This window comes from Rattus rattus, chromosome 4, assembly GCF_011064425.1.
Source record: "Rattus rattus isolate New Zealand chromosome 4, Rrattus_CSIRO_v1, whole genome shotgun sequence".
Classification (NCBI taxonomy): domain Eukaryota; kingdom Metazoa; phylum Chordata; class Mammalia; order Rodentia; family Muridae; genus Rattus; species Rattus rattus.
Window position 1 is genome coordinate 138,563,682 of NC_046157.1, and position 21,772 is coordinate 138,585,453.

General features: G+C 40.9%; 1 protein-coding gene and 1 long non-coding RNA gene across 2 annotated transcripts in view; one reads left to right on the forward strand and one right to left on the reverse strand.

Annotated features, from left to right (window-relative positions):
- Nucleotides 1–941: 941 nt before the first annotated feature.
- Nucleotides 942–10,785, reverse strand: LOC116898203. The gene is made up of 2 exons (XR_004387642.1): nt 10,589–10,785; nt 942–1,487 (listed from the first exon to the last, which is right to left on the reverse strand). It is a non-coding gene; the product is annotated as an uncharacterized LOC116898203 (long non-coding RNA).
- A 357-nt stretch (nt 10,786–11,142) lies between these two features.
- Nucleotides 11,143–21,772, forward strand: part of Ccnyl1 (cyclin Y like 1) — a 35,629-nt gene continuing 24,999 nt past the window's right edge. The window contains exons 1-2 of the mRNA XM_032901231.1: nt 11,143–11,521; nt 21,518–21,592. Of these exons, the coding sequence (XP_032757122.1) occupies nt 11,293–11,521; nt 21,518–21,592 (304 nt within the window). The 5' untranslated portion in view covers nt 11,143–11,292. The remainder of the gene's footprint in view (nt 11,522–21,517; nt 21,593–21,772) is intronic.

Consider the following 21,772-nt stretch of genomic DNA (forward strand, 5'->3'; position numbering starts at 1 on the left):
CTCTTGTACCCGTCCTCCCAGACACCAGGCCCCTCGCCCTTCCCTAAGGGTACCAAGCTCTGCTTTGCTTCTGGTGTGTTGCTGTGCCACTCACGAGGGCTGCAGTCTCTCACGCTATCCATGCTGGTCAGCCTGTGCGTGCTGCCATTATTGGACAATAAACTCAGGGGGCGGAACAAGTCTGGAGGCTGCAGGTTCAAGACCTAGGTGTGAGTAGGACTGGGTTCCGTTGAGGGCTGTGAAGAAAAGGTCAGCTCTGAGTCCTATCTTTGGCTTCTAGGGGGTACATTTTTTATGTCTTCATATGGGCTTCTTGACGTGTTAGTACCCAAACTTCCTCTTCTTATAGGGACACTCCTTTACTGGATCAGGGTCTGACTCACTGGTCTTATTTTAACCATTACATCCGTAAAGACCTCATTTCCAAGCTGGGCAGGCTGCTGTTTGTCAGTACTGCTAGTACGGAGGCAGGAGGATGGCACGTTCCCTCTAACCAGGACCTAAGAGAAACTGTCTCAAACTAACAACAATCCCTCCCCTCCAAAATCCATAAAATTAGAAAACAAAAGTCTTTTCTGAGGTCGCAGGGGTCATGACTTCAACACATACATTTAGACAGCAAGGGATAAGATGTAGCCACACAGCTTAATACAGAAGACTCCCCAGTGTTCCTGAGGAGACAATGCCCTATGAACTGACATGCACTTGCTTATTTATTGCTTTTTAAATATCAACCCCAGGAGGCCAAATTCTCTATTTAACTAACTGACACATCTCACAGTTTTGAGCTTATTGCCTGGAGACTTTCAGGCTGTTGATGAATATTCATGGATGAATGAATGCATATTGTGAAGTCATTACACACACACACACACACACACACACACCTCAGAGGAAAATTATTATATTGCTAAGAAAGCAAAACTATATAGGTAGCACTGTTTCACTTTTAAATCACTGAAACATTTTATTAAAGTTTAGAGAAATATGCCATAAAATGCTAAAAAAGCAGGGGTATCTTGGGATGGGGTCTGGTTTTATTTTCATCTTTATATGCAGTTCTTAACATCTTTACAATAATATGTATGTAAAAAGCTAAATATAGTAAATACTATTAAGCTTTAATAGAGGATTCCCTGTCCTCTTTTAATTGGTTATCATACATTTCCCTTTTCTTTTTCAGTGGAGAAGGGTGAGAAGACAGCATGTGGTGAGAGCCAGTTTCACAGTCTAGATTTGTAGTGTCAGGTGTGTTTTCCATACTCGTCCTGGGGCCTGATTCTTCTTCAGCAATGGGTGGTGATGGGATCCTCAGCACAAAGGCTGGCTCTGTTTTTTGGCCCACACGACTATCTGGGTCTTCTGATGAATGGTTTGGAAAGATCAGGACAACACTCAGAAACACATCCAAGGGTGTGGGTATCCCTTTATCTTCTTTACAAGAAGGCCAGGAAACGTCCAGACTATCACATGGTTCTGGCAGGTGCCTGGAAGGATGGAAGGAAATGAATGGGGAAACAGTTGGTAGAGTCACTGAACTTAAGCAGTTCCTTAAAAACTTAGTAGCCAGGATAGCAGTTTAAGTCAACTTTATTTATTTTTACAATGTCACATGTATGCTTTCATACCGATCACTCTCACCTCCCACCTACCTATCTATCTGTTGACCCTCCATGTTCTCCAATCTTTCTCTCACATTCATATCTATTCATTTTGTCTAAGTCATTCTTAAAAATAAAAACGTGAGAAACTATAGTGAACAAGTTAACAAAAACTTTAAAAAAGGTGAGTAGTGCTGACATATTCATTGCTTCAGGTTGCAGTGATTATTACAAAATCATTCTTCCAGCCCAGTGGATGAAGATAAGGGCCCATCACTCACGCAAATCATAAATCACTTAATTACAATTAAGGACTAGCATTGTTTACTTTCTGTTTAGCTTTGGTCAAGCCTGTTATGAAACTAGTTAGAATATGTATTTTCCTAACCATGTGTATTCCTTTTATCCATGTAAGATACCCAATTCTAATGCTAAGTCATCATGGCTCTCACGTCAGTGAGGACGGAGGGACAGGTTTCTTTTATAGAAACAAAATGCCAGCAAAGCATGAATTCTGACTCAAAGGAGCACTAGCAGAGTAGAAGGGTGTTGCAGGTTCTTCTCCGCACTTCTGGAGAAGGTCATAGAGACCTTGCATACACTGTTGCAAGAACATGCAACAGTGAATGGTACCCACATTCTACTCTTTGTATGTGATGGGTTTAAGATGTCTCTGGCCCAGGGGAGGTTTGCCTGAGAATCTGACCTGTCACTACTGCAGGTGACTGCCATGGGTATTAGTTTGCACTCATGTAAAGCACCACACAGTGTATGTCCACATAGCAGTTGCTAGTTAAAAGCAGCAATAATAATCTCATTTAGGACATTGTCTTCTATAATTGTTTTTCTTGTAGGAATCCTCATTTGCTAAAACCATACAAGGATGCTCAATGCAAAGAATTACCAGAAAAATGTAAGGTTCTTAGTAAGTCTGAAGGTTTTTTTTAACTCTATTACTCTTTTCAGTTTGATTTAATGTGTGAGATGACATTATAAAATGGAACCTGTTCTTTCTACCTGATAAAAACCCAAAGGCTGCTGGTCTTTGTAGGAGGCTAAGCAGTGAGGATCATTAGTTTGGTTATACACTAAGACCCCCTCTCAAAACACACACACACATATAAAACCCTATTTTGCGGGGGCAAGGCTTTTCTGGATACTAAACTTAGGTCTAGTTCCAATATCTTTAGCTGGTCCATTGTAAAGTAGTAAAAAGATAAGATCTGTTGATCTGTTGACAACAGACAAGAATGTTGAGCCAGTCTAAGAACTGGCTTTGAGGGATTTTTCCCGTAAAAGAATAAGGCTGACCATAGCTCTCCTCCTCCTTCTGTATTTGTAGACTAATATCCTTACTGAGAACGTGACACATGTTAAGTGTTTGAGAAAACCATGATGTGTCTAGTCAGTCTCAGGTATCCCGACCTTTGCAAACCAGATGCCTGGCATGCATGGATATTCCAGCCTCAGAGTTGAGGCATGGAGAAGAATGAGGTATTACAGCTCCAGGAAGAACTGATGCTTCTGGTAAGCCACCTTAGCCATTACCATTGCTAAACTGGTTCACTCCAGCTGACTCCTCTGATTCTTAAGCAGTGACTCACTTCCTGACCCCGAGTTATGAGATTATTATAAAACGATGTTTGTTTTAGAGAGATGCTACAGAAGAACAGAAGTCAGAAGCAAAGGTAAGGAAGAGAGTGCTGGAAAAACATAAATGGCTTTACACAGTTCTCAGCTTTGGATGTTGGCACATGCTATTCAGCCCTTTCATTCATTTATATGCTCACTCAAAAAGCCAGGTTTATACTTAGTGCTAAGGATACATAAGATGAACAGAAGTCTTATGTTCTCAGAATTTGGTTTAACAGGGCTGTCAGACATGAAAGTAATTATCATACAATGTGAGAGCATATTGCTCTGCAGTTTGACTCTGCAGAGTAACTCATTACAAGCAAAAGACAGAACCTGTCTTGAGGGAGTGAAGGAAGTACTGTAGAGGCAGCTCTGTTCCAGATAAACCTCAGAGAATGAGTATAGGTTGACCAGATGGCCAAGCTGAGCTGCTATCCTGGATTCCTGATTCTGGCTGCAAAGAACATGACAGAACTATACTGGATACTTGAGTTTTTATTGTTCCTATGGTTTCAGTCTTTCTCTACTCCTCCTACGCAGAGTATTTATTGAATAACCAGGATATTTTTTCACAAGGATAATCTATTCCATCTGTGTGGGAAGAACATTAGAAAAAACAGGTTAAAGAATACTGTCCTTTCTACCTAAGCACCTCACAGATGCCATGTTACTAAATTTGGGGTCTATACCCCAAATTGTCAAGTCTAACTACTCATTCTTGAAAAAACCAATTAAAATATGCAGGGCTACTCTACAAAGGAGTTCAAGGCCCTAGATCCAGGAAAATACAACCTAGGTTGTTGGGGTTAGGGGTTTCTTTGCTTTAAAAAAATGTGCTTTTTATAGCAAGTGTCTTTCAAGTTCCCTGGCCCCTGCATGTATCCATATTACTGTGTGAACATCTTCTGATAGCATGAATCCCAGAGCACTTCAGTGAAGACTTTGTGCTGTGATGACAAAGATTATTAGACAGGAGGGCAACAGAGCCAATATAAGAAAAAGACCCTGGCTCAGGTCTAAGCTGTGTTTCTAAGAACATAAACTTGGCTTAAAAGACCTCTTCAAACTGTTCAGTTCTGTCAAGTTTAATGAAACTCCTCTTCCCCCTCCAGCATTGTCTTTCTAATGTCAGCTTATGTGAAGAGGCTGCTGTCAAAAAGACTTCTGGAGGAAGCTGGAGGGACCTGTCAGATCACTGCAAGGAAATGATTCTAACATAAAAGAAACGTGCTTCACTTGGCCAAAGACTCCTTTTAATAGAGGAGTTTGGGTGCTGTAGAGATAGATGGCTCAGCAGCTAAGACCACATAGTGTTTTGCTAGAGGACCCAGGTTTGGCTCCTAGCACCTATATCAAGCAACTCATAATCACCCATAATTCTAGTTCCAGGGATCTGACACGCTCTTCTGGCCCTCATAATACTTGTATGTACATACACCACACAAATACACATAACTAAAAAATAAAAATAAGGGGGCTGGAGAGATGGCTTGGAAGGTAAGAGCACTGACTGTTTCTTCCAGAGGTCCTGAGTTCAATTCCCAGCAACCACAATGGTGGCTCACAACCATCTGTAATGGGATCTAATGCTCTCTTCTGGTGTGTCTGAAGACAGCTACAGTGTACTCATATAAAAAAATAAATTAAAAAATATTGATGGAGAGATGGCTCAGCACTTAAGGAAACAGGCTGCTCTTCCAGAGGAACCAACTTGCATGATGCAACTCACGAGTATCTGTAACGCCAAACCCAGGGGACCCAATGCCTTCTTATAGCCCTCAAGAGGACAGTACTACACAGACATATATGCAGATATAATATCCATAATATACATTAAAAATATAAGTATAAGGGGTGGGGCTGACATTCTAAAGTCCTTAAATATCACATAAGAGAAATGAGCATCGAAGCAGATCATGGAGGGAAGGGATGCTGACAGGACTGGGGATAGCAACTGGAACAGTGTCTGCCTCGCACAATTATAGCCACCTTGTTCCAAAACAGACTTCCAAGCGAGTTTATTTCCTGGTCAGATGTAGAGGGTGGACTTCTCATGAAACACCCTGGGCACAGATACCATCTTATGAGAGTCCTTGGAGCAGTGAAGAGAGCTGGGATCTGATTTAGAAATCCAGGACCCTGAACACTACACTCTGTCCCTACTTAGATATCTGAAGAGGAGCGAGCAAGAGGTTGAGAAAGATTTTAGATTTCTACAGCATTTAGAAAAATGAAACCAGAAGCACACAGGTCATATGGGATGGAAAAAGTGGAGCCCTAGGAAAGCAAAAGAAACAGTCTCTCTTCAAATGTAAATTTTCCTAGAGCTGTCCACACGAAATATCCTGACGCTGGGATCTCTAGTACAGAAGACATTTGGGGCCAGAACTCACCTATGTAATGGGTATCTGTCTTGAAAGATGACAAACTGACACTGTTTTTCTGAGCACTATTTCAAATAAATTAGCACTTATCCCATGTATTGTGTGAGGAAAGAAGATGGGAAAAGGGTTGAGGAATGCGTAGTTTATTAAATGTTCCTACTATACCATCAAATTCCCAAACTACTGGAAAAAACACATTATATATATATATATTATATATATATAATATATATATATATTATATATATATATATTATATATTATTTGAATTTAAGAACAAGAGATGTCAAGTTGTTCTGCATCATGCCAGGTAATATAATTCTTTAACATTTCTGCTTATAGACTTTAAGTATATGATGCTAACTGTAGATTCTCTACTTAGAAATATATATATGCATATCACTCACCTACAGAGTCCTATTCTATAAGTAGTATGCCATACTTTTCATTGCTCTAACAAAATACTTGACAAAAACAATCTTAAAGAGGAGGAGAGATTTACTCTAGCTCACAGTTTCAGGGGTTAATTCTGGGCCCATGGTGAGGCCTAGAGCATCACAACCACAGAAGCATGTAGCAGAGGCCATTTACCTCCTGCTAAAAAGTAAGTAAACAGAATGGCAGACAGAGGGAGAAAGAGGAAGAGGAAAAGGGAACAAGAGAGGGAAGAGGAGGAGGAAAGGAAGGAGGGAGGGAGAGGAAGAGAGAGTCCTACTTACCCAATAGAACCATCCAGGACACGATATAGCCCCAAGGACATCCCCTAAGTAACTTACTTCTTCCAGACAGACCCATGTCCTAAAGTTTCTACAACTTCCCTAAATAGTTCCACTAGCTGAGGAGAAAAGCCTTCGTTATACGAGCTTTTCGGAGAAGACTTCTTACCAATGCCATTCAACTAGTTATGGTTGGAAATCAATTAACTACATAGAATATACCATATCTGACTGCCATATTTCTTACTTTTAAGCCTGTTTTATTTTATAGTTTAAGCCTCAATCACTGTCTTGTTTTTGTTGTTTGTGGTTGTTGATTTTCGGGTTTTTATCATTTACATTTTAGTCTTCTTAGCTTAAGAGAAGACTACTATAAAACTCATGTAGATTTTTGACTATGCTTACAAACGGGGATGAAATCATGGTCATTCTTGCCTTAGGCTAATGATTTCCTGATGTTGGTTTTGTACAGACTGCAGCATAGAGTATGAGTTACTTTAATTCTAGTTTTTGGTTCTGCATTTATCATCTTCATACAATCCTATGGGTTTTTTTTGTTTTTTGTTTTTTTTGTTTTGTTTTGTTTTTTTGTTTTTGCCTCCCTTGACGCTGGGTGTGGCCATGTACACTTTAAACCAATGATATACAAGCTATGCTACATGGATGTTCTGAGAAATCTCCTTCTTCCTTTCTTCAGGCTAGAATATACATGCACGTTGCATACAATACACAATATACATGCTTCATGATACGATAGCTAGAGACTGTCTTCTCTATTGCACAGGCAATCAGTCAAGAAGAATAAATGAATTTACCTTAGGCTCATATAAATAAAACCTCAGTTTCTCTTACAGACTCCAACCTTCACTTAATACTTACCACAGAATTCCTGTTTTGTTCATTTGTACATCACCTTCCCAAGACAGGAAATTTTTTAAATTAATGTTTTCTACTATTCCTTGAAAGTTAGATGTTTTAAAATCTATTTTCATAACAATGGTTCACAGTGCTTTTGCTTATGTTTTAAATTATTTAAATTTTAAGGTCCTGTGTATCTATTTGTGTATGTCTGTTGTTATGTGCGGGCACTATTTTATAACTTGATCTTAAACATAACTTCAAGTAACAAGAAGCATCTAAAATACTATGCAGTGACGTCTAGCACCTCAGACAATATCATACCTTAGAATGCAGTCATCGGGTCTTGAGGACTTAACTACACTTTCCTTCCACTGTGGTTTCCCACGTTGTAATGTAGTGTTCATTCTTTGTCATCAGTGCTTAAGTAAATGCTTTAAACGGAATTAAATTAAAAATTAATTCCCCTCTGCTCCCTTGCCTTTTGAAATAACCTTTTCTTCCTGTTAAAAGGCTAATATTCCCTTGGGTCCTTTTTGTGGTCTTCTATGCGGCTAGACGGTCTGCAAAAGGTCCATACTTTATACAAATACATTGTGCTTCCTTATCTGTTTACTCTTCCTCAGAGTTGTTGCCATTTCTTTTAACTGCTTGGGAAGCAGTTCCCTTTCGCTTCTGTGATAGAGCTGTTTAGAGCTGAGAGCTCTGTGGACTTGGCTCAAACAGCTCAATTTACTCACATCTGAGGGAAGAGGCATTGTCCTCTTATCTCTGGCTTCTGCCTTCATGGATTCAATGAAGAGTGGGCTAAAAACATGTGAAATAACTTGCATCTCTACCAAGCACGCACATTTTTCTTGTCACTATTCTATAAATAATATAGTAATATATATATATGTATATATATGTGTATATATATATGTATATATATATGGCATTGACATCTATTAGGTATTATAGGTAACTCAGTTGATTTGAAATATGTGGGAGAATGTACACAGGTAGGTTACATGTAAATACTGTGCCATTTCATAAGGACTTCATCTTCTTCTAATTGTGGTATCTGTACTGGATCCTGAGGTTAATTCTTTACCAACATTAAGGGGCAATGGTGTCTTAGTTAGGGTTAATTTTTAAGGTCCTGCGTATCTAAAAACATGGGTATCACTTTTCATCATCAAAGGAAGTCAGGACAGAAACTCAAACAGGGCAGGGACCTGAAGACAGGAAATGATGCCGGCCACAGAGGGTTGCTGCTTTCTGGCCTGCTCCTCATGGTTTGTTCAACCCCTTCTTTCTCATAGAACCCAGGACCACCAGTCCAGGACTGGCACCACCCACCATGGGCTGGTCCCTCCCCCATCAGTCCCTAAGAAAATGCCTGGTAGGCTTTTCCATAGCCCATCCTAGGGAGGCATTTTCTCAGTTGAGGCGCCCTCCTCTCAGATAACTTTAGCTTGTGCCAAGTTGACAGAAAACTAGCCAGTAAAATGGTATTTGGTTTTCATTAAATATAACGTGATTTCTGGGAGGTACAGACTTCTTCTGCTTATACTTTCCTGTTTCCCCCAGTTACATTCCAAACTATAACCTATAGGAAACCAGGGGTCACGAAGTGAACTTTCCCAAAACTTCTCTACCAGCCATGTTTCCACATCACATAGGTCTTTTCTCCCTGCTTGCTTCTGCTTCCCAGAGCTTACCTACTCCAGATCTGGACTGCGAATATCTCTGCCTTCTTAGGAACATTATTTATTAAGTCCTTTTTTCTTCTAAGTTTGAAATTTTGTTGTACTCATGGACTCTTACTCTTTTAATATTAAAGTACGTTCATCTTGCTTTTTCTCCCATCTTGAAGAGAGAAATTTTCTTTAGTCATGGAGCCTCTGCCGCCTTTTCCCCTCAGAAGGATTCATTCTCATACAACACTTAATGTCAAAAACTATTTTCTTCTCCAAACTTATTCTTCTACCTTTATCTGTCGGGGAGGAGGGGCATCAAAATCCACCTACTTCCCTCAATCAGAACTTTAGACCTTTTTTGCCTTCTACTTCTGTTCTCCCTCCATATCCAATAGCTACTAAGTACTTCCTCTTTCACTTTGGAAATAAGTTCTTTCTCCACTCAGTCACCAGTGTCCTTTGTTGGAGGTGTCTTTCCCTCCTAGGTGAAAGAATATGCGTCCTTAATTGGTCCTTTCTTCCCTTTCTACTTACTGTCCAGAGTGACACAGTCTTACATACACCTGATAATGACTTCTGAATTTCATGTTCAACAACTATTTCAAGGATAAAATCTAAACTCTTAGGCTGGAGAAATGGCTCAGCGGTTAAGAGCACTGACTGCTCTTCTAGAGGTCCTGAGTTCAATTCCCAACAACCACAGGGTGGCTCACAACCATCTGTAAAGAGATCTAATGCCCTCTTCTGGTGTCTGAGGACAGCTACAGTGTACTCATACAAATACAATAAATATATAAATTTAGAAAAAAAAAAAAAGAAGCAACTAAACTCTTGACCCCATTGACTTTGATGACTCTGTACATCAAGATCCGCCGTGTGAACTTAGACAGCTAGATTCTCCAAATCTTTGCTTCTCGTTTGCCTGAATGTACTGGGAGCATAGATTGCTAGATATGCACTTCAGGGACAGAGAATGAACGTGAAGATTCGATTAAGGAAGATATTTAACATTCCCATGTGAAAAGACTGCTCTTCTTTAAACTGAACACTACCAAGCACCAACAAACTGTCTCTGTCATTTTCCCCAAGTGTGACTTCCTTTTACAGGTACTGTGAGATAAACCTGGAATCCATACTATTCTGGCCCCTACATTAGCAGTCATGTAACCTTGAGAAAGTTACTTAATTTCTATATATATCGCAGCTCCCCCTGCCCTGCCATCAACCAGTAAAATCTGAGAGATAAAACATTGGACAGCTGTGTAGACTTACAGCTAAAGGAGCTCGTTGGCATAGTGACCAATACATGGTGCACTCTGAACATTGTTCTCTACCATCCCCATCAATTAGGACCGTGAGCATTCCACCGTGTGGTTCTCTATTTTGTGGGAGAAAACTGCTCTCTGCATTGCTAGTTAAAGAAACGAAATCTGGAAAGTCCTGACTTGTGATGGGAGAAAACAAGCGAAAAGTTGATGGCTCCCAGCTTTTCTGAACTGAGAGGGGCGAGTTTGGTCCTCATTTTACCTACGAGGAAACTGAAGGGTGACGTGTCCTCGGGTCTCATGCAAGACACAGTCACAATTCTTTATTGAGAGTAAGGCGCGAGCCTCCGGGTTGCTATGACCAAGTTGCAAGCGAAAACGTAACACTGGGAAGACGGAAGAAGAGCATTTAGCCGTACACAACGGGCTAAGTCCGGTGCAACTTACTTGGGTGAGCAAAGGGAAGCTGTCAAACATGGAGAAACCACACTGCTGATAAAATCAACTCTCCACCAGGCTGGGCCTTCGGGGCCCGCCTTGAAGCGCGGCCTCGAGTAACAAACTGCCGCAGCTGCCAAGCTGGAGACCAACTCCGCTCAGCTCGCGATGAATGGAAATCAGAGTCCGCGCGGCTCAGCTTGAGGGACGGGGAGGGGCTTTGTGAGTCACGTGCCTGGGCCGTAGGCGGGTGCGTGGAGGGAAATCCAGGTCTGATTGGCTACCCGTCACCAGGTGACCGCGGAGCGCGTTCCGGTTGGCAGGAGCCGGCTAGCGGCCTTCAGTCCGGAGGCGGCGACGGAAGGAGGAGGAGCTCCGGCCGCGCTCTCGGCCCGCAGTGGCTGCGTCTCCCAGCGCTTGTCGGGTCCCCACCCCTTTTAAATAAGCCGGGCTGGTCGCCGCCCTCGCAGACTAGTCCGCTGGGGAGGCGGCGGCGGCGAGCTGGCGGGGTGCGGCCGAGGCGGAGCCCTGCCCCGGGCCGGGCGGCAGGGGCGGGCGGGCGCGCAGCGGCGCGGCGGCAAGTGCGGGCGGGCGCAGCCCCGCTCAGCCCGGGGCAGCCGGCGCCGACCGCGCCATTGTTGGGGGAGGGGGCGGGCGCAGAGTCCGGGGCGAGCGGAGGCGCAGGCGTCGGCCGAGCGGAGCGGACGCTCCCCATGGGGAACACGCTGACCTGTTGCGTGTCCCCCAATGCCAGCCCCAAGCTGGGCCGGCGCGCGGGACCGGCAGAGCCCGACTACGAGTCCGAGGTCTACGAGGCGGCGGCCGGGGACGCGGTGGCCGTAGCGCCGGCGCCTGCTGCGGCCGTGGAGCCGGCTGAGTTGGATTTCGGAGCCGGCGAGGGCCACCACCTGCAGCACATCAGCGACCGAGAGATGCCCGAAGGTGAGGAGGCAGCGGGAGCGTCCGGGCCGTGGCGCACCTCTGGCCTCCACCGACTCCCAGGGTCCCGCTGGGAGGCGGCCGCCGCCTCGGGTTCCTTCCTGCCGGAGTATCCTGGCACAGGCCTGGGCACCGGGAATGAATGCTGTGACTCGCGTTTCCACCCCGTATTCTTCCTCGGCCACGTCTGGCCAGTTTCTTTCCAACCCCTCCGCCCAGTTCTACAGTCTTGCCATTCTCTTATTCTGACCTGGGACCCTGCAGCCGGCACCGCTTCCTCTTTGTACTGCTATGTACCGTCCAGTGGAACTTGATCAAGACTTCAATACACTATATAATTTGCCCCTTTTCTTAATAAAACTCCCAGGCACCCCTAACCTCAGAATAGCCATCCCATCCCCCTGTCCTTACATAGCCAGATGGTACCTAAGGTAAGACCCTCTTGCTCCCAACCAGTTGAGTAACTGATACTAGAGCAATCCAGATTCCGCATGTTTAAGGATTTATTTACGTTCAAGTAGAGGCCGCCACAAAAATATGTATGGTATTAAATAGGATTTTAAAAGTAGCCACAATAAAGGTTGCTTTATTACTTTCAATTATAATTGGAACACAGAGATGAAATTGGGAAGGAGGGGACTTCTATGAAAGATGTCAATGTCAATTTCATTTCAGGCTGTGGAAAAGTACCGTTTCCCCTCCCTCACAAGGAGTAGTTCTGCTTGATTTAAAATTCTCATTTTGATAAATACATCGATCAGCACTTAACAGACTTCATCTACTTTACCTCTTCCAAAGGAAGAAGAGGGGTGGGAGAAACTGTTGGTCGGCCATTTAAATGGAGGCAAAAGCTTAAATTTAGCTTTAAATTAGTAATGTAAAGGTCTGGGATTTAAGAAGACAGCCCCTGCGGGTGCCTGTAGTATTTGTTTCCATCGCTCCGTTTCCCTCCCCACCTTCTGCCTGGAGATTCTTACTCAGTGCTGAGAATGTTGAAGTTCAGCAAACTGAACCACTGCAGGGTGGGCTGACTGGGTGGATAGGAGGGAGATGAGGAAATGCTTGGTGCTTTATAATTAAAATTTTGAAAATCTGTGGATCTGGGTAAAAGTGATTCTGGATAGCAGAGTGGTTATTTAATGAAGGCTACAGATGTATAAGACAAAGTATCATGAGGTGTTTAAGCCAGATTGGCTTATGTTTCACTTCAGTGCTACAAATTAGTTCCTTTCTGTGGTAGAATGTCCTCTAAGTGTTTCTTTAGTTGGACTTTTGGTGTCTTTATGTTAGAATAAGTTAAGGCCCATGATCGATACTCTTTTGTAACTTTTTGTAATATTCAAATATTGTAAAAGAATGTAAAAATTGTATCTTTAAACAGTGAGTGTGTGTGTGTGTGTGTGTGTGTGTGTGTGTGTGTGTGTGTGTGTGTTTATGAAAACTTCTGTTTCAATGTTGTAAGGTAAGTCTCTGGATTTACAAACCAGATAGTATATGGGTAGTGTTGAGTGAGAGTCCAAATAGGACCTTTTTATAATTCTTGAGGGATTACACCACATCATCATGTATGCCTATTTGTTCGTCCCAGATACAAAGGAAGCCTGTATGCATTCTCACTGTATTGACTGAAACTGTTTCTGCATAGAACTGTTCTAAAAGACTAATGTGAAGTTGGTAGATGTCTGAGTTGGACTCTTAGGGGGAAAAATCTTGTCAAAATGTCTATTCTATTTTGATCTGTACAGTAGAGCTTGTGGTAGTAGTCCTCCCCTGTCTGTTTCCTTTCAGTTAGCAGATGCAAAGGCAACTCTTTCCTTAGATCTCATATCTCATATGTGCTCTCAATGAAAGAGGAAAAGGGCAGGTAAGAGTGACCTAAATTTACTGACCATGTTAGTGGGTCTGTTCTGCCAACCATGAGTTGGAGCTGAGGATGCTCTGACAGAACATTAAGAAAGGCTGGCAAGAGGTGTGTCGGCATAGAATTATATGATAGGAAATGCTTAGAAATTTTTGAAAAAGTAAGTGTGTGAACATAGAATTTTACTTTATTAATGAGCCCATTAAAACTTCAGTTCAATATTTTCTCTAAATCTCATTTTTAGATCTGGAGGACTAGTTTGAGCAAATACAAATTCATAGGCTTGATCCTTAGTACTGCCAAAACTCTATAAAATTAAATTCTTTGGCATTCACTAAAGTGATAAGAAATGTCAGCATTTGACTAGATCAGAACACCAAATATATATAAACACATTAAACCTTTAGTGTCTTTATTTTAGAAAAAAGTTTTACAAGTTTCCTTGGAAACTGAGAAATACTTAGATTAAAAGGTAGCTTTTTATTAGAATGAGGAATTGTTTTGATTTTTACATGAAACCATAGATGATGTTTTATTTTCTTTTGAAACATTTTAGAGCATTCAAAGTCACTTTCAGGATTTTCCAATTAGTATTTCCTAATCGTTGGCTCTAGGACTGTATTTGATATAACTGATGGTAACTTCAGTAACCAGAACATGATACCAAAGCTGCTTTCTTCTCAACCTTTCATGTTCTGACTGTTTCTGCCTGGGAAAAAGAACTCCCTCAAACGACCCTTTCTCCCCATCCCTTGGAAGGGTGATAGTAGGGAAAGAATTAGAAATGTGATGTGGGGAAGCCTCTGAGCAAAAAGTCTTTCCCCTTTCCAGTAGCTTTTAACCATTTTTTAAGTTTTGGTAAGATACAGAAAACACAAATAAACCATTTGTTCACAGTCATCAAAGCTAACATTTATTAGTATTTTGGTGCTGCTGCTTCCTGAACCTTTCATATGTCTTTAAATAGAACATCTCATTTTATAAAACTGAGACCGTAGGCGTGTGCTGCTGCCTTTTCCTAGAACAGTGGTTCTCTTGAGTGTGCACTACCTTGTACCAGTGCACACTACTCTGGCATGCTTTCTCTTACTGCTGAGTGCACCATTGAGTAGCAGGCTATCCCATACACCTGTCCTTTATGATAGACACTTTTCATAGTGAACGTATACATACTCTCCTAGACAACACATCTGATAATGGGTATTCTGCCTCTGGATAGAATTCAGACAGATTATTTAGTGTTTTGATTTGGGTCCTTATAACATGTCTTTGGCATTAAAAGCATTTAGTTCTGATGCCAGTTTGATGGTAATGTTGGCTTTTTACTAGGCATTAAAATTCTGATTTAGATTTTGTGATTCTTAGTAGACTATCTCAAGCCTTTAATTCTAAATAGCTACTGCTCAAAGAGGTGTGTCAGTAATAATACTAATCTAAGATGAGAAATCAGGAAACAGGTGCAGTCGAGAAATATCGGAAAACAGAAAGATACTTAACTGGCTTGAGTACCCTGGAATATGTTTACTGAACACCTTTGAATGGCCAGGTTTTCCAGAAAGAGACAGTGATAGAAAAGGTAGTTCCTGCCTATCCCCCAATCCTTCTGTTGTAGAGACAGGTGGGAATAGACTGTCTATTACTGTCTGAACACCAAATCTTACTGTCCTGAAGAGAAAACAGAAGAAAGAAAAGTAGCATCCAAAGCAGCCCATTTTGGGTCATATTCTGTAAGCTCTATGCTGATAAGTTTTACAACTGGAATTTACATTCCTCATTGACCAGGTCTTACTTGTAAAAACCTTAGAAAACTCAATTTATATTTCTTGGTAGCTCCCTTCTCATATGTAAAACAGCTATGATTCCTGTACCACCTAACTCAAAACACTGAGAAGATAAAATGAAATATACTGGACATACACAATACATTACAAAGTTTCCACCCACAAAAGCAAACACGTGAATGGTGCCATTTCCTTAGTAAATCCATAAACAAAATGATTCTTAGGCAAATATGTATGTGCTTTGGCCAAACACTAGATAAAGGGGCATATAACATACTAACACAAGATCAAGAATGCCACACTTATTTTAAGTAAGCAAACATGTATTTCCCCATAGACAATACATCCCCCAAACAGATGACCTCTCCCTACCACTCGTCCTTCCAGGCATTACACCCTGCAGTTGGCTCTGACAAGAGATCTGATCTACTGTATGGTTCCACATGTGCATATGCCTGCTCATTTTACCTGTTCCGTACTGAAGGTGCTGCTGTCAATACCATCTTAAGGAAAATGCAGCAAGAACTTTGACAATATGTTGTCTCAGACATCTTTAGTATAAATTCCTTAAAGTAGGGTTTCTAGATGAAATAAGTTAGCAATATTGTTAGACTTTGCTAAATTTTCCTTCATGGAATCAAATTATTTTGCATTTCTACCAGCAATATATGACTATAACCTCCCTTGCAACTACACTGAAGTACTGTCAGATTTTTGGATTTCTCTCCCACCCTACCAAAGAAACAGAAACAGTTTTCATTCATGCTTCTCAGGTGTGAACTTTACAGATCCCCTACATTCCTTTGTCACGTTATTTGCATGTCCATCCATCTTTATTATTTTTGAAATTTACTTAATTTATTTAAGTCAACCTGTTTTAGACCCTAGGCAATACTGCTGTTTTGTCTGAGTCACCGTGTCTTTCCTTAAATGACTGTCCAGTCTCCCACCTGGTCTGCTTGCATACATCATAGTGCATTTTTTTTTTCTTTTTTTTCGGAGCTGGGGACCGAACCCAGGGCCTTGTGCTTGCTAGGCAAGCGCTCTACCACTGAGCTAAATCCCCAACCCCCATCATAGTGCATTTTCACAAAGCCACTAATCTGGTCTTCTTCATAAGGAACTTGTTCCCCTGAGTATAATTCTCAAGTGGCTTCTCATTACAACCAAAGTCCACATTGTTGTCGAGGCTAACTTAGCATATAAAGGGCTAATCCATCATCTTTCTCCTGGTGTCCCTCTCTCTACTGTAGCATTCTGTGTCTCTTCCTTTCTGTCATTTACAGACATGAGCTCGTTCCAATATGAAAAGCCCTCAAGAGAGCTGTCTACAAGGCAGTCTCCCTACACCCCATACTGCTTCCTTTTCCTTTTAGGACAGTTCATAAATCATTTAAGGACAATAATCACTTTCAATCACCCTAGTGTAAAACTTTCCTTTCCCAATCATTACCTATCTGACTTTCTTCCTACCAGCTTTGTACATTCTTGATGTGGATCTGTTATATGCCCCTTTATCTAGTGTTTAGCCAAAGCACATACATATTTGCCTAAGAATCATTTTGTTTATGGATTTACTAAGGAAATGGCACCATTCACGTGTTTGCTTTTGTGGGTGGATACTTTGTAATGTATTGTGTATGTCCAGTATATTTCATTTTATCTTCTCAGTGTTTTGAGTTAGGTGGTACAGGAATCATAGCTGTTTTACATATGAGAAGGGAGCTACCAAGAAATATAAATTGAGTTTTCTAAGGTTTTTACAAGTAAGACCTGGTCAATGAGGAATGTAAATTCCAGTTGTAAAACTTATCAGCATAGAGCTTACAGAATATGACCCAAAATGGGCTGCTTTGGATGCTACTTTTCTTTCTTCTGTTTTCTCTTCAGGACAGTAAGATTTGGTGTTCAGACAGTAACACTGAGGAGTATACAGTCAAGTGCAGATAGTAAATGTGTAACAGAAAAGATCTTTAAAGTTTGAGTAATGCTCTCAAGGAAGAAAGTTTCAATATATGAATAACCACAGCTCTTAAAGCATAAACTGGGAATTAAGGCTGGGCAAGGCAGAACTGATGGAGGGACAGGTGCAGAAGTGGATGGAATTATTGGCAGCTAGAAGAACTGGGCAGGAGTGAGCTCTAGATTGGCCTGCTGAGATGAGCTTGCTTGTGGCCGTCAAGTAAGAATTACTTAATGATGCGAAATGTAGACTCAGTGTAGAGTCATCAGTTGGCAATGCAATTATGAATCTTGGAATGTCTGTTCAATGCCATAAAACTAGTACTGTATATGTTACAGGATGAAGGAGCTTGTCAGTGAGACTAAGCCTTTCAACAAGTGCCTGATTTTAATAAGAAAATCTTTGTGATGGGGTGTGATTGCATAATTTTAGCATTTCTAGCCTTTAGCAATGCATTTATTCTGAGTGGCATGTTTTTAGTATTTCTGACATGTATAAAGTAGAGCATACAACTTTAGAATCTCAGATTGGTGGAAAGAGTTTATTTTTATTTACCTACCTTTGCTTTCAAGTTAAATTGCAACTAAAATTGATAATTCAAAAATAATGGATCTTATAATTTTAATAATAATCCTTTTCTTGAGATATTTGTCCTAGTTGAAAACATCCTTAGAGGTTTCTTTATGGAGGATGTGTCTTTGTATACATATGTGTACAAGTTCACAAGTAAGGAAAGTGTTCAGGTATTTCAGACAGTCTAGGCTGATTGAGAATGAGTTCAGAGATCTTCCTGTCACTTCCTCTCTGTCACTGGGATCACATATGCACTGCTGCAAGTTGGCTATTTACACGGGTGCTCGGGCTCCAAACTCAGGTCCACAACCCGTGCATTAAGCACTTTTACCAACTTGAGATTTCACCAGCCCCTCTTACAGGTTTCCAAAGAAACCTGGAAAAAGGTGTATTCTCATTTTCCTAAGTTTTCCTAAGTGTGTGTAGAGTGCGTGTTGATAGAGCCTAAAGTTTTGGTTCATAGTTGTTTGGCTTCTGTATGGGTCAATAGAGTAGTATGATTTATCAGCATCTTTATAGGCTCTAGGGAACGGAGCCAATAAGAGTACAGAAATAACACCAGGTGCATATAATGTAAGTAGACGGTCACGGCCTACTGACTCGTTTCCCTTCTATATAAAATAGCAAAATGTAGTATTTACAATAAGTGGAAAGTATAAGTTACATAGCACACTTTCTCAAAACACTGTGCAAATTGGCATCGCAGCCCTAGTGGATATAATTCCTACAGGCTTTATACAGGTGATTTTAAGTATCTAAACCTAAGATAGGAGTGAAAGCTAACATAAATAAGGTACCATAAGGCACTGTTCCTCAGTGTGCCTTCTTTAAAAAGCTGCATAGTGCATACTGAGCCATGGAAATTACCCATTTGTGAATCCATATTTGAAGAACCTTTTTTTTTTTTTTTTTTCCGGAGCTGGGGACCGAACACAGGGCCTTGCACTTGCTAGGCAAGTGCTCTACCACTGAGCTAAATCCCCAACCCCTTGAAGAACCTTCTTAAGGAGATTAAAAAGCATTATTTTAAAACATTATGTACAAAAAAAGTACTGTGTACTCAAAAGGACAGAATTTTATGTCTAAATCCTCAATATTAGATTGGCTAAGCGAAAGTGGGAATAATACTTGCTGTATCATTATATAATTATTCAACAAAAAAAAACATTGAGTTTGAGGACAATTTTTCTTTATTGTAACACAAGTTGTGGGCTGAAAAGAGGTTTTGTTGTTTTGAACAGATAAGAGTGTTGGTTTACTTGTGGTTCAGGCCCTTGAATGTGCTAGGACCAGGTACTAATGACTGAACTACACTCCCAACCTAAGAGCTGGTTTTTAAGAAATGCTTAAGAATCATAACTGAAAGTTAATGATTGTGAAGTATTTTTAAAGTGAAGCATAATTTTAGCTTTCTCTAATTTCTGTTGTTAGGAAGTTTTACCCATTCCATTTTAAATGTGATCTACACTACTGAGTAACTGTTTACAATTATACACCTGAATCTCAGAACCAGTGCAAGAGTTCAAAGAGAGGTGAACTAGATATAGGTTGACCTGGGAATTAAGTGACCTCAGAATGCATTTGATTCTCCTTCCCTGTCTGCCTTTGCTAGAAGGCTTTTCTCCAGTGAGCCACTGCATCTTCTAACTAGCGAACGTCCTCCAGCACATTCGCTTCTCTCCTCCGTGCTTTTGAGAAGTGATTGATTGGCCAACTTTGGGAGGTGTATCCACTTCAAACCCCCTCTCTGTGGCATGTTGTGATTGCCTTTATCATAGCCTTCTTGGACTTCACCTCTAGAACCATAACATTACATCTTGATTTGGCTTTTCTTCTCCCTAAGATATATTTTATATGAATGAATGTGTACTTGAATGTATGTCTGTGTGTATGCACATGCACATGTACATGTATGAACACCAGAAGGCCAGAAAAGTGTCGGATCCCCCAGAGTTGTTAACAGGTCATCATGAGCCACCCAACATGAATGCTAGGGACCAAACCCAAGTCAGAGCAAATGCTCTCAACTATTGAGCCAGCTCTCCAGCTCCTTGATTTAACATGTGTTTTTTAAACTTTAGTTCTCTTTATTTTTAATAATCTTGTACTTGTGAAATTCCTTGTTTTTTTCTAGTGCTGGAAAATACTGTATGATACATAAGGATATACAGCTTCAGCCTCATCTCCCGAAATCTTTAATTAATTTTATTGTGACATGGGGACTGCTCCGTAATAGGGCTCTTTCTATAAACTGTTTTTAATAGTGTGATCTGCAAATTACATTTTAACTGAAATGGTAATATGTTTGCTTTAGAAGGAAGTAGTTTCTGTATCTTTAGAAAAGAGCTTTAGGTTAGAAACAGATTAGATCTCTGCCTGTCACTTCATGCACACATGGCTTTGTTTTCCCACATAGCTAACTTTATCTCACTCTTAAAGATGTCAGAAAAATCTTAAAAATAACTTTGTGTGTGGGAGGGGTATCTTCAGAAGAATCAATTGATTGTACCCCTATAACTCTTAGCCCTCTTGAGGCTGAGGTAGAAGGATCCAAGGGTTCAAGGCTAGCCTGAACTATATAGTAAGATACTATCGCTAAATAGATAATTTAAAACTAAAATAGATAATTTAGATTCCTGTTACACTGGGAAATCCTGACTATGTTCATGTGACAGTCTGTTTGCTATTGGAGGAAGAGAAGGCATTCTAAGTACACGTATGGTGAGTGCTGAGTTAGACAGAAGTGCTGGTGGAGATGGTGTTTATTGTGTGTGTGTATGAACAAGTGCAGGTGCCTAAGGACGACAGAAGGGAGTGTGGCCTTTGGAGCTGCAGTGGTAGGTAGTTGTGATCCACCTCATGTGGATGGGTGGGTACTGGGACCAAGCTTAGGTCTTCGAAGAACAGTATCTCTAACTGCTGAGTCATCCAGCCCAGTAGAGTAGTTTTTAATATGTCAAGTATATGTTCTATAAAAGCCACGGGTGTAGTGGGTACCCTGTGATTACTACTAAACTCCCTGTTCAAAGAGTAGAATGCTAGCTAGCAGGGTTTGGCAGTGTTACCTCACCATTTTTCCACCTGGATCTTGTTCCAGTTTCTGATGAGGTGGGTTAAATGGTTTGAGGTGAGCATTGCTAAGGAGTGTCATAGGTTTTGACCTTTCTCATTACAACTTCTTTTATCCTACATGATGCACAGTGTACATTATGATTAATTAAGACCCTGTCTTGGTTAAATAGAACAAGTCCCATCTTGTTCCCAAGGTAGACTGGAGCAAGAAGTGAGTGAGTGTGCCCTTGGAAATTGAGGGCAAAAGTTAAGTCATATTCATGGAAGGTATGTGGATTAGGCTATTGAATCTTTATGCAGCCCTGATTCTGCATGGTGAATTACTCCCATACAAACAGTTAACCAAACAGATTCTTTTGTCTAATGAAGTTAGAACCAGCCAAGTGGTTAAAGAACATCAAGACCAGTTGTCTGTGTTGTAGCATATGTGCTATACTGAGCAGTATCTGACAGTCTGGAAACAGTTTAGTAATAGCAGCACAGAGATGAGGAGGGGGAAGGGAACATAACTCTACTACAGTGTCATAAGACACTTAGGTATGAACTTAGGAGTCTAAACCATACCTGCTAACTTCTACATGAGTGGCCACATTCTCAAGTTCTCCAGTAAAATTTGTATATTGTTGCCTTTATTTTCCTAAAGTTCATATTTAAAAACCATTTCCCTATAAGAAGTATTAGTCATAATTTTCAAAAACATCTACTTTTCTTCTGAAATAATAATCACATCTTTTCCTTTCCTTCTGTAGATCTAGCTTTGGAATCAAACCCTTCCGACCACCCGAGGGCAAGCACAATTTTCCTCAGCAAATCTCAAACGGATGGTAAGACTGTTTCTCCACTGAGGAAAAGACTGCATAGTGCTGATATTCAATATGTTAGAGTGTCGTAGGACTTGTCTACTGACTTAAGCTTTGCATACATTTACTTCTGATGTGGCGTGAGATGCTTTGCTCTACTGCCACTCTTAGGGGAGCATCTAGATTTTGTAGACACACTCCCAC